The sequence below is a fragment of the Hyla sarda genome, chromosome 1 (assembly GCF_029499605.1).
Source record: "Hyla sarda isolate aHylSar1 chromosome 1, aHylSar1.hap1, whole genome shotgun sequence".
Taxonomy (NCBI): domain Eukaryota; kingdom Metazoa; phylum Chordata; class Amphibia; order Anura; family Hylidae; genus Hyla; species Hyla sarda.
Genome location: NC_079189.1, coordinates 73,730,294 through 73,744,260, shown reverse-complemented (window position 1 = coordinate 73,744,260; position 13,967 = coordinate 73,730,294). Strand labels below are relative to the sequence as shown.

Genomic DNA, 13,967 nt, shown 5'->3' with positions numbered 1-13,967 from the left:
AGACATGTCGAGACATTTTGACCGGTGGGTGTTTGGGTGCCGAGATTCCCACTGATCACTGAACACAGGGTCTTAGACTTACTAGGTGACAGACAAAGCACTTTTCTTCTGTCTAACCATATACAGTGGGGCAAAAAAGTATTTAGTCAGCCTCCAATTGTGCAAGTTCTCCCATTTAAAAAGATGAAAGAGGCCTGTAATTTTCATCATAGATATACCTCAACTATGAGAGACATAATGAGAAAAAAAAATCCATAAAATCACATTGTCTGATTTTTAAAGAATTTATTTGCAAATTATGGTGGAAAATAAGTATTTGGTCAACTACAATTAAGCAAGATTTCTGGCTCTCACAAACCTATAACTTCTTTAAGAGTCTCCTCTGTCCTCCACTCATTACCTGTATTAATGGCACATGTTTGAACTTTTTATCAGTATAAAAGACACATGTCCACAACCTCAAACAGTCACACTCCAAACTCCACTGTGGCCAAGACCAATGAGCTGTCGAAGGACACCAGAAAGAAAATTGTAGACCTGCACCAGGCTGGGAAGACTGAATCTGCAATAGGCAAGCAGTTTGGTGTGAATAAATCAACTGTGGGAGCAATTATTAATAAATGGAAGACATACAAGACCACTGATAATCTCCCTCGATCCGATGCTCCGTGCAAGATCTCACTCTGTGGTGTCAAAATGATCACAAGAACAGTGAGCAAAAATCCCAGAACCACACAAGGGGGACCTAGTGAATGACCTACAGAGAGCTGTAACCAAAGTAACAAAGGCTACCATCAGTAACACACTACGCCACCAGGGACTCAAATCATACAGTGCCAGACGTGTTCCCCCTGCTTAAGCCAACACATGTCCGGGCCCGTCTAAAGTGTGCTAGAGAGCATTTGATCCAGAAGAGTATTGGGAGAATGTCATATGATCAGATGAAACCAAAGTAGAACTTTTTTGTAAAAACTCAACTTGTTGTGTTTGGATTAGAAAGAATGCTGAGTTGCATCCATAGAACACCATTCCTACTGTGAAGCATTGTAATGGATGTGTATATATATATATATATATATATATATATATATATATATATGCTTGTTTATATGTAAAATGTTCATTTAGGGGCCTCTTTTCCACTCATGCTATTCTGCTCCTTCCTGTTTGACCCCCACCATCGAGTAGAAGTTCTTGGACAAAGACTTTTTGGAGCCCACCAACACTTCAGGAAAAGCATACCTTATATGGTATTCCACAGCTATACTTGTCCCCCTAGTCAGGGTTGGAACTGACATGGCTCTGTTTGACTTACTTTGGTATACTTCGGTATAGGGAATTCTGTATACGGATTTGGCCGGGAGTAAGATAGTTACAAGATCACTGATAAAATCCATATCAGCATGGGGGTGGAAACATCATGCTTTGGGGCTGTTTTTCTGCTAAAAACCAGGATGACTGATCCGTGTAAAGGAAAGAATGATTGGGGTCATGTATCGTGAGATTTTTAGTGGAAACCTCCTTCCATCAGCAAGGGCACTGAAGATGAAACATGGCTGGGTCTTTCAGCATGACAATGATCCCAAACACACCGCCCGGGCAACGAAGGAGTGGCTTCGTAAGAAGCATTTCAAGGTCCTGGAGTGGCCTAGTCAGTCTCCAGATCTCAAACCCAAAGAAAACCTTTGAAGGGAGTTGAAAGTCCATGTTTTCCAGCGACAGCCCCAAAACATTACTGCTCAAGAGGAGATCTGCATGGAGAAATGGGCCAAAATACCAGCAAAGTGTGTGAAAACCTTGTGAAGATGTTTGAGCTCTGTCATTGCCAACAAAGGGTATATAACAAAGTATTGAGATGAACTTTTGTTATTGACCAAATACTTATTTTCCACCATAATTTGCAAATAAATTCTTTAAAAATCAGACAATGTGATTTTATGATTTTTTTTTCTCATTATGTCTCTCATAGTTGAGGTATACCTATGATAAAAATTACAGGCCTCTCTCATCTTATTAAGTGGGAAAACTTGCACAATTGGTGGCTGACTAAATATTTTTTTGCCCCACTGTATATGTTGAGCCTGCTATTGGTCGTGATATCTAAGGGTTTGGATAAGTGTCAACATCTACTCAGCGATAGTGAAAATGCTACAAGAGTAGAGTACAGATATTTAGCTTTTACTTGTGGGCTTCATCTACTGTGACTTAGCAGCAGCCTGTAAATCCAGCATGTCACCCAGTCAGAGGCCATATGCCCAGCAGAGGTGAGTGAAATGAGTGTTAGGGTCCCATCCGAAATGAGGCCACCTCCGCGTGGTGGATGGGGGACATATTTTGATCAAAAAGTGCTCTAAGAGCCTCCATTAACTGACCAAGAGTGCTGCTGCAACCTTCTTTTTTGTATACTTTTTATTTGCCACAGCAGCGTGCACCCATGTATTAGGTAGTTGTGCTGGCTATTTTTCTTTTTGTTTTTGCTGTGCAATTTGGGGGGAGTGGCACCCTCTGTAGCCGTGCACCCCTCCCTGTTCACAAGAAGTTTTATAAATTGATATTGGATCCTGCATGTCACCCAGTCAGAGGCCATATGCCCAGCAGAGGTGAGTGAAATGAGTGTTAGGGTCCCATCTGAAATGAGGCCACCTCTGCATGGTGGATGGGGGACACGTTTTGATCAAAAAGTGCGCTAAGGGCCTCCATTTTTTTGACCAAGAGTGCTACTGCAACCTTATTTTTTGTAAACTTTGTATTCGCAACAGCAGTGTGCACCTGCGTGTGATGTTTTGGGGTCCACCAGGTGCACAATATTTTTTTTTTTCCAGAGATTCAATCATTTGAAGTCAGAAAACAATTTTCCCTTTTATGGCAGACTGAATCACAGCTTATACATAAATAATATACTGGCCTTGCAGAGTCCAATGTTAGCACTCTGGTCTGCCCCAATTCCTCAGTTTACTTCCCATAATGATGTAATCTCCTGGCACTCCCGATGATGTTATGAATACAATGTGGCCCCAGGGATATAGTGGGTTTATACCTTCATCAGCAGAGCATGGGGACCATGTCATAAGGTGAAATTCAGTTGAACCCTGAAGCTACTTTGCTTGTATAAATGTTATTAATCACAGTAAAAACTCACTCTTATTGTGGCCTTTTCTATTGGCTAGAAAACTTTAAGGGGTTCTCCAATTTAATAAAAAATAATTATGACCTGCTATGGGGTGTAAAATAAACTAGAGCATACTCACCGTAAGCCCACAGGAAAGGCAGGGGGAGAGAGACCGTCACTACCCGCCTTTCCTGGGGTCTAGAGCCCTGCTACCTCCGCTTCTCTCTCCCTGGCTATCGGCGCTGCTGCCCCATTGCCTCCCCATCCCCGGTTTTATGATTACCTGTTGCCGGGGTCAGGGTCGGGTCCGCGCTGCTTCTGTCTCCGGTCCTTCTGGCTCCGGTGTGGTGTCTATGCGTCGTTGCTCTGCGCTGCGTTACGCAATGACGAGTGATGTCGCGTCACTCGTCATTGCTCCTCGCAGCGCATAGCAACGACGCATAGACGCCACACCGGAGCCAGAAGCACCGCGGACCCGAGCCAGAAGCAGCGCGGACCCGAGCCAGAAGCATCGCGGACCCGAGCCAGAAGCAGCGCGGATCTGACCCTGGCAACAGGTAATCATAAAACCGGGGATGGGGGAGGCAATGGGGCAGCGGCACCGATAGCCAGGGGGAGAGAGAGCCCCAGGGGGGCTTCTGCGGGGTCAGAAAAACCGGGGGGGGGGGGGGGGGGGATGGGGGAGGTAATGGGGCAGCGGCGCCAGCCATCTCTGGACCCCAGGATAGGCAGGGGCAGAGAAGCCGGCAGGTCTCTGGACCTGCAAAAGCCGCTGCAGTTCATTGATTTAAAGCGCCCGCTTTAAATCATTGAACTGCAGCGGCTTATCGGCGTGTAACACGCAGATAGACTTTAGGCTAAAAATTTCAGCCTAAAAAATGCGTGTTATATACGCCGATAAATACGGTAATTATTTTCACATCATCAATAGACATTTCAATTTATCCCCCCTCCCCCCTACATCTCCCCCCTTCCCCCTTATCTAAGCTACTTATCCCACCGCCCCCACCAGCCGCTTGGACTATCCTTTCCACTCCTTCCATTCCTTACATAACTGCCTTTCCTTCTTTATTCCTTTCTGGTTATTAATAATGACATATATCTTAATTCTTTCCACCATATTACTCCATTCATTTATTTTAGTTCCTGAAGGGGCAAACCATTTCCTCAGAATACAGATTTTTGCTATACCTAGTAATTCATTAACTATCAATTTATTTTTTACCTTTTTCAGCCCTATTCCAAGAATTGCTGTTCTCACATCATAGGTTAGGTTAACCTTTAGTTGTTGTTCTATTTTGTTAAAGATTTCTCCCCATAATTTTTGAATCTGCTGACAGCACCAGAGATATGGATTAAATGTGCATCTTGAGAATGTCATTTTGGACACTCAGCGCTACCCCTCTTGCCAATACTCTGCGAAAATTTTGGTGTGTACGGAAGCCTATGTATTATTTTTATTAAAGAAATTTTATGATTCTCATTTATTGAGGCTTGATTAATGTTATGAAACATTTCTTCGAACTCTTCCTCAGTTATAACTCCAACTTCCCCCACCCACTTGTCTTTCCTTTTTAGTATCTTATGATTTGAAACAGCTTTTACCATACCTTTATAAGTTATCCCCAGAATTTTTTTTGAGTTATCCTGTAAACTGAAAATGTAATCCATCAAACTATGTCGCTCCACTTCCCATCTCGGATTATACCTGTCTTTTTCCCAAGCACTGTGCACCAGTGCATATTCAAAACATTTACTTCTTTTCATTATATATTTCTCTACCAAAGTGTCCCACTCGATTATTGATTTATCCGTGACCAATTGACTTACTCAATTCAGCCCATATTGTTCCCAATTAACAGACTCACGTATTTTATTTAATTCAGGAAAGTTACAATTCTCCCACACCCTAGGGATAAACTTCCGTTTACCCCTAGAATTTTCCTCAGAAATTCCCATGTCTTGTTAAATAATCTCGCTATATGTAATTTATTAAAGTCATCGTGTTTCAGTCTACCAGCTTCCACTAATTCAAATACACTCATCTCAGTGAATTCACCTTTATGGAAGACCTTTTTTATAGCTTCGGCCTCCTTCTTCATAAACTATATTTGTGCAGCTATATAGTACCATTTTAATACAGGAATACCCAAACCACCTGCTTTGATTGATGAACTCAACATTTCCATTTTCATACGAATTTGTTTTTGGCCCCATACCAATTCAGTAATTTCTTTCTGTAATTGCTTAAGGCATTTGTCACTAATCCACACTGGGGCAGATCTGATCACATGCAAAGACATCGGAAGTAGAATAATTTTTGCCAACAATACCCTATCTGCCATACTAAGAGGAAGTTTTTTTCCAAACCAAAATGTTTTCCCTAATTTTCTTTTTCAATGGTATTATATTTAGATGAGCAAAATGCCTGGTCTCACGGGAGATTCTGATCCCCAAGTATTCTATACTTGCACCTCTCTGTAGTAGTGGGGCACCCCTCAATATCTGCTTGTCCTCCTCCCTCAAGAGACAACACTGCGGACTTCCCCCAATTTATCTTGAAATGTGAAAGGAGACCAAACTCATCTATAATCCCAATAACTCCTGAAATTTTCTTTTCTAGATCTTTTATAAATAATATTATATCATCGGCATAAAGTAAAATTCTTTGCTCTTCACCTATAATGCCAAATCCCTCGAAAATCTCTCTCTCTAAATTTCTGCGCTAGTGGTTCTACAAAAAGTACGAATAACATTGGGGACCGGGGGCAACCCTGCCTCATTCCCCTCTGCATTTCGACCACCCTGCTGGTGAGTTTATTATTTAAATTAATCCTTGCTTTTGGCTTATTATACAGCATTTTTACCACTTTCAGAAATTTCCCCCCCAAATTCATACACTGTATAACCCCAAAGAGAAAATCTCACTCCACCCTGTCAAACGCTTTTTGCGCATCTAGTGACAGGATGGAGTGGGTCTCCCTCCCCTCTACACATTGCATGTTTAAATAAACTCTTCTGAAATTACTATAAATATTTCTATCTGGGATCAACCCTTTCTGTTCCTTACCTATCAGTTTGGTAATAACTCATTGCAGTCGCCTAGCCCAGACCTTTGCATATATCTTTTGATCTGTGTTTAACAGAGATATTGGCCTAAAAAAATCCATATCTACACTGTCCTTTCCTTTTTTTGGGGATCAACAAAATGATTGCTTCTGACATTGAGGGGGGCATCACACCTCTCTCTACGGATTCATTAAATATTTCAATTAAAAATTAGAGTAGTGGGTCCCCAAATATTTTGTAAATTTCAAAAACCATTCCATCTGACATTCTTCCCCCACAGCAGGTAGTTTAATTCTTTTTAAATAATCCTGGATGTCACTCTCCAGTTCTTGTCCTTCCCTAGTATAATGTTTTTGATAATACTCAACCACTATTTTTACCCCTTCACTATTTTTTAAGACATAGATACTTTTATTATTGTTTTCTTGATTTTTAATCATGCATGTCAATATTTTGTTAGGCTTCCCTGTTTCTGCATATGATCTGTGACCTCTGAAAAAAAAGCGCATTTTGTGCCTTTTCCATCAATGTTTTCTGATATAAATCCTGCACGAACCATCATTTTTCTGAGTTCTCTATAGAGGGAAAATTCCCATATTCCTGTTCCGCTTTTTTTTTAATTTTATCCCTCATCTCTGTTTCTTTCTGCTTACATTTTTTCTTAAATGTTGCTATATTTCTGCAGAGTATTTCTCTAAGGAAGGATTTTTGCGTATCCCACACAATAAGTAAATCTGCCGAGACTTTATTAATTTCCCAGAAGTTATTAATTTCCTCTTTAATTCCGCCTACCACCTCTTCAATTGTCAACCAATGTGGATTAATGTACATACTTCTTACCATTCCTATCTCTTTTGCCCTCTTGCGTACTGAGCATACTATCATCGTATGGTCTGACAGGCATCTGGGTTCATATGCAATCTCTCTAATTTCCCCCACTGCCTCTTTATTGACCAGGACGTAATCTATTCTTGAGGCTGTCTTGTGCGTGGCATTAAAACGTGTATACTTTCTCATATGGATGTAATTCACGCCATGCGTCAAGCCAACCCATCTCTAGACACCATCCGTTCAATTGGGTTTCTCTATCTGGTAATTTTCTCCCCTGCCAATCCAATTCTTTATTCATTACTTCGTTTAGATCTCCCAATACATATAGGCAGTAATTATCGATATCTTCAACAAATTCTATCAATTTCCCAAAAACTTCTACTGTAAAGGGTGGGGGAATATATACAAATGCGAGGACCGTTTTTCTCCCTTCCCAAATAGTTTGTAAAAATACAAATCTTCCTCTCCCATCTATTACATACCTTAAGACTTGGATATCGATCCCCCTATGTATTAACACCGAAACCCCAGAGGAGGAATTTGAGAGGGTGGAATGGAATGTCTCCTTTACCCATCTTCGGGTAATTAAATTCTCTGTATCTTTAGTAAGATGAGTCTCAATTACGCAAACTATTGCGGGGTGATAATTTTTAATCCAATAGAACATTGCAACACGTTTTCCTCTTTCCTTAATCACCCTTATATTCCAGACTATTATCCTGTTTTCTTCCCTCGTCGACATTCCCTTTCCACCTGCTCATTTCCTCCTAACCTACACTCATCTTTCGGGAGAGACAAAGTGGCTGGTCTCCCCCCCCCCCTTACTAAGCCCCCTATACGCTCCCCCCCCCCCCCGTGTAGATCCACGTCATCGACATGAACCCCTTAACTACACTTACTCCCTACACACCCCAGCCTCCATAATATCTTAATCAAAAGCGTTCCTAGGGGCAAACCTGGGGGGGGTTGCTGGAACTCTATGCGCTCGTTCCCAAACTGAACATTTATTAAAACAAATGAATAACTAATCATGTAACAAAAACCTAAAGGAGAACAGAACAACACAAAGGCTTTGATCAAAGCTGCAGTAGTTGTTTTTATTGTTCTTGTCAATTATTGCATCAGAACAATTAAAATAATGGCAGTGATCCATTGCATGAGGGTTTCTGTCTTGGTGTCTAGTATTCTACAGCTGAACTATTTTTTCTTGCAACTAAGATCTGAATGAAGCCTAAATAAGTAGCATACAATATACAAACATACAATTATATGTTAAACATTTTTCCTACAGATGACTAAGCAGCCAAATATGAACTGTCAGAACAAAGAGAAGTGATTGAGAAACAATATGAACATCACATAATTCAGATAAATGAAATTCAACAATAATCTGATATGACATACCTGATAAAGATAATCTTCAAACACAAAGTAGTAATCATCATTGCTAGCTGTCAACTTAACATCCTACAAAACACATAAAAACTGCACGTCAGATAAATCTCTATAATCGTAATTAATATATACACAGATAGTATTATGGTACTGCTGCCATGTTTACTAATATAACATAATAGTAAACATTCATGCATTCTATATTCTACACAGGGGTTTTTCCGTTTTTGCACTAATTTTTTCCTCCTTACATTTAAAAAATCATAACTCTTTCAATTTTGCACCTAAAAATCCATATGATGGCTTATTTTTTGTGCCACCAATTCTACTTTGTAATTACATCAGTCATGTTACTCAAAAATCTAAGGCGAAAAAAAATCATTGTGAGACAAAATAGAAAAAAAACGCCATTTTATAACTTTTGGGGACTTCTATTTCTACACCATACATTTCTCGGTAAAAATGACACCTTCTCTTTATTCAGTAGGTCCATACGATTAAAATGATACCCTACTTCTGAAAAAAATCATAACTACATGCAGGAAAAAGTATACGTTTAAAATTGTCATCTTCTGACCCCTATAACCTTTTTTATTTTTCCGTGTGTGGAGTGGTATGAGGGATCATTTTTTTGCGTCGTGATCTGAAGTTTTTAGCGGTACAATTTTTGCATTGATAGGACTTATTGATTGCTTTTCATTCATTTTTCATGATATAAAAAGTGAAAAAAAATTTGCTATTTTGGACTTTGGATTTTTTTTGCGCGTACGCCATTGACCGTGCGGTTTAATTAACAATATATTTTTATAAATCGGACATTTCCGCATGCGGCGATACCACATGTTTATTTTTATTTACACTTTTTTTATGGGAAAAGGGGGGTGATTCAAACTTTTATTAGGGAAGGGGTTAAATGATCTTTATTCACTTTTTTTTTTTTTTGCAATGTTATAGCTCCCATAGGGGGTTAAAACACTGCACACACTGATCTTTTATATTGATCAACGGTTTCTCATAGGAAACCATTGATCAATAATTCTGCTGCTTGACTGCTCATGCCTGGATCTCAGGCACTGAGCAGTCATTCGGGATGCCACTGTGGCCCGCGTTATAGAACGGAAGCGGACTCAGGGCGTACAGGTATGCTCTTGGTCCTTAACAGGTTAATGTAAAATTAAGTCATATCTGTGTTTGTGCAGACCTGACAGTGTTGTCAAGTGGTAGGAGAAGGAGTGAATTAGGAATATGTTTTGATGTAAGGGCAGATTTCCAAATGTATCACAGCCAGGAAAAAAAATTATATTATGGGAAGAGATGCTAGATGGAAGAAATCTAAGGGAGTCTAAAATGCTAACTGTGATATAAGGAGTATGTTACAGTCAGGTCCATAAATATTGGGACATCAACACAATTCTAACATTTTTGGCTCTATACACCACTACAATGGATTTGAATCAAACTAACAAGATTTGCTTTAAACGCAGGCTGTCAGGTATTTACATCCAAATCAAGTGAATGGTATAGGTATTACAACAGTTTGCATATGTGCATCCCACTTAATGGGACAATTGGCTTCTCAGCTGTTCCATGTCCAGGTGTGCGTTATTCCCTTACTATCCCAATTACAATGAGCAGATAAAAGGTCCAGAGTTTATTTCAAGTGTGCTATTTGCATTTGGAATATGTTGCTGTCAAATCTCAAGATGAGATCCAAAGAGCTGTCACCATCAGTGAAGCAAGCCATCATTAGGCTGAAAAAACAAAACAAACCCATCAGAGAGATAGCCAAAACATTAGGCATGGCCAAAACAACTGTTTGGAACATTCTTAAAAAGGAATGCACCGGTGAGCTCAGCAACACCTAAAGACCCGGAAGACCAAGGAAAACAACTGTGGATTATGACCGAAGAATTCTTTCCCTCGTGAAGAAAACCCCCTTCACAACAGTTGGCCAGATCAAGAACACTCTCCAGGAGGTAGGCGTATGTGTGTCAAAGTCAACACTCAAGAGAAGACTTCACCAGAGTTAATACAGAGGGTTCACCACAAGATGTAAACCATTGGTGACCCTCAAAAACATGAAGGGCAGATTAGAGTTTGCCAAACGACAGCTAAAAAAGCCTTCACAGTTCTGGAACAACATCCTATAGACAGATGAGACCAAGATCAACTTGTACCAGAGTGATGGGAAGAGAAGTATAGGGAGAAGGAAAGAAACTGTTCATGATCCTAAGCATACCACCTCATCAGTGAAGCATGTGGTGGTAGTGTCATGGCGTGAGCATATATGGCTGCCAATGGAACTAGTTCTCTTGTATTTATTCAGCAAAATGCAAAATGCTTCAGAACTCATTTGACGATGCTTCACAGTGGCAGATGGACAATGACCCAAAGCATACTTCAAAAGCAACCAAATAGTTTTTTAAGGGAAATAAGTGGAATTTTATGCAATGGCCAAGTCAATCACCTGACCTGAATCCAATTGAGCATGAATTTCCCTTTCTGAAGACAAAACTGAAGGAAAAATGCCCCAAGAACAAGCAGGAACTGAAGACAGTTACAGGAGAGGCCAGCAGAGCATCATCAGGAATGAAACCCAGCATCTGGTGATGTCTATGCGTTCCAGACTTCAGGCTGTAATTGACTGCAAAGGATTTGCAACCAAGTATTAAAAATTGAAAGTTTGATTTATGATTATTATTCTGTCCCATTACTTTTGGTCCCTTAACAAGTGGGATGCACATATGCAAACGGTTGTAATTCCTACACCGTTCATCTGATATGGATGTAAATACCCTAAAATTGAAGCTGAAAACCTGCAGTTAAAGCACCTCTTGTTCGTTTCATTTCAAATCCATTGTGGTGGTGTATAGAGCCAAATATTTTAGAATTGTATCGATGTCCCAATATTTATGGACCTGACTGTACATAGTTCAGGAGTATATCTATAACATTGGATATGATTTTCCTATCTCTGCAAAAGCAAATGTGAATGAACAAAGCTAATTTTTATAGCTGTTATGTCCTTGGGGAAAATACGTTTTCCACTTTATTATTGGTTGGTAATGTTACATTCTGCTCCTTGATCCAGCACAATCCTCCTTATGGGCCACTGTATTGTGTTTCCATGGCAACAGTGTACAATGATAATGTCGCTAGGGCAGCCCAAATCATAGCATCCCACTTAAAGCAGGAAAAGGCCTCCTGACTCCTGCCTGCAAATTAATTGTCTTGCCTGACTGTTGTCTGCTTTCTGCCATGTTGCCTGTCTGGTTTTGGTATTCCTGTCCCCAGTTTGTTTTGCCCCTTGGTTTTGATGTTATCTGTGTTCCCTTCTCTGGTTTCCCAGTGACTTGGAATTCTTACAAGGCGGTAAGGATGCTCTCTTCACGAATAAGTGTCTTAAAGGTGTTATCAAAACTTATCACCAATATAGATCTCGTGATCTGTGGGGTCTGACCACTAGGACCACCACCAATCATATACTTACAACCTGCAGTATCCTGTATATAAGTTTAAAGCTTTAATCTTGGAATAACTCCTAAGTGACCATAATTTAAATATACCTGCATCTTTCACTTTATTAGATTTCTGATCACTTTGAACTGAAGTGTTTTCTGCTGCTACACAATAACATGAAGAGATCCAGAGGGGTTAGCATTTTTTATAAACACTGTAGATAAACAAAAGTGCATTTGGAATTCAAAGAAGGTATACTAGATTGCTTGAAGGCCGTACATTACCTCTAAAACAATGTTTATCTTTTGCACCTACATCGCCCATGGAGGACCACGCTCAATTACTATGTGCTTTAAATTGAAAGAAAGTAACACATAACGCTCCAGTGCTTTGAAGAATCTAATTCTAAAGCATACAAAAACTTCTCAAAATGTAAAATTATTCAACCAGTAAGAAACAGCATCTGGCACAGTAGAGTTCTATTTCATACAATCACCTGGTTACAGTCTCACATAGGTACCGGACTTAAGGCGTATGTATAATAATTATGCATTGCAGTGGATTCAAAGATCAACAAACTTGCAAGTAGAAATAAAAGAGGAACTCGGATGCGATGCAGCAAACTTCCTTATTTTCAGTGCAATGTCATACCCAAATTGTAGGGGAGCAGAGACGCTGGCACCACCTAGTGATTTACAGCCATTTTGTACACATTGTTTACTTTCTCAGATCACTACCTCTTCCGGTGCCGTCAAGACATCAGTGGGAGGGCATTTCCAAACACGCAAATAATAAAAACAATTATAAGAAACACAACTGCCATGAAAAACCCTTAGTAAGCAAGACTTTCAAATAAATCTACTTAGGTCTAAAAAATTCACAAAATTGAGAGAAACTGGAGGTACTCGATTTTGCTGCGGGTGATTTATTCCAAGTCAGGTATACAGGTAATGCTCAGTCGATGATTCGTTTCGCGCATCTGCGCTTAATCAATGACCACTGCCTTTTTTCTCCTCCTCTTCCTATTTATGATCACAATGTGCCTAGCAACCGAGTGGTGTTTCCAGAGTGTACCCAGAGGCAGTGCCAACTTTGAACTGTATCTCCCTTTTGGATACTTAGGTCTAACTTGTCATTCAGCCAATATGTGTGCTAGTATGCATGATCCAGTGTGCTTCACCCTGCAGTAATCCCTTTTGCCTTTAAACTCCATCTCTTATATACAACCTTTCTATCCCGAAACACTTGAATGCCAAGGGATTTCCACTGTTGGATAGGGGATAAAATGTCTAGGGGTGGAGTACCCCTTTAAGGGCAAATAGAAATAGATAGTTCTCCCTCTCTGCTCAAATCAGAATATATTTTATTCAAAAACAAGAGCTGAATGACAAGTTAGACCTAAGTATTTTCATTTGATAGTCTTGCTTACCACCAATATTTCATTCCCTTTGCGTTCCTTTTAACTGATTTTATCTTTTGCACGTGTTTGGAAACATGGTCCCACTGATGTCGTCACACAGGTGTATTTTAGCACTGACAGCATGAGCGGAGGGAGTACTAAACAACAGCTTCCTTACTGGCAGCACCAGAGTCTTTGCTCCCCTACACTGAAAATAAAGAAGTTTGCTGCATCGGATCCGGTGAGTTCCACTTTTATTTCTACTTGCAAGTTTGAAGCGTAAAATAAGTATTGAAAATTTTCTACTTAGAGATAGGGATCAACCGATTATCGGTTTGGCCGATATTATCGGCCGATATTCACGATCTTGAGCGTTATCGGTAATTGCCGATAATCCGATAATGCCCCACGCACCGCCCCCACCGCACCGCGACCGCCCCCCACCCATCACCGCACCACATCGCACCCTTCACCGCACCGCCCCGGCCCCATTGCCTCCCTCATTCCCGGTTTTATAATTACCTGTTCCCGGGAGCCGGGGGCCACGCTACTTCTGGCTCCTGCTGCGTCCTGCGTTACGCTGTGCGCAATGACGAGTGATGTGACGCGACGTCACCATCAATGCGCACAGTGACAGCTCAGGAGGACGCCAACAGAGCCAGATGTAGAGTGGACCCTGGGAACAGGTAATTATAAAACCGGGGA

The 13,967-nt window shown here is 40.5% G+C and overlaps 1 protein-coding gene across 5 annotated transcripts in view; it reads right to left on the bottom strand.

The window, feature by feature from the left end:
• TBC1D19 (TBC1 domain family member 19) overlaps nucleotides 1-13,967 on the bottom strand; it is a 154,082-nt gene that overhangs the window by 59,563 nt on the left and 80,552 nt on the right. For 4 of the 5 annotated variants that reach the window (XM_056556005.1, XM_056556032.1, XM_056556038.1 and 1 more), the window contains one exon: nucleotides 8,414-8,476. The exons of the other annotated variant lie outside the window; for it this stretch is intronic. In XM_056556005.1, coding sequence (XP_056411980.1) covers nucleotides 8,414-8,476 — 63 coding nt within the window. The remainder of the gene's footprint in view (nucleotides 1-8,413; nucleotides 8,477-13,967) is intronic. 5 annotated transcript variants of the gene reach the window in all.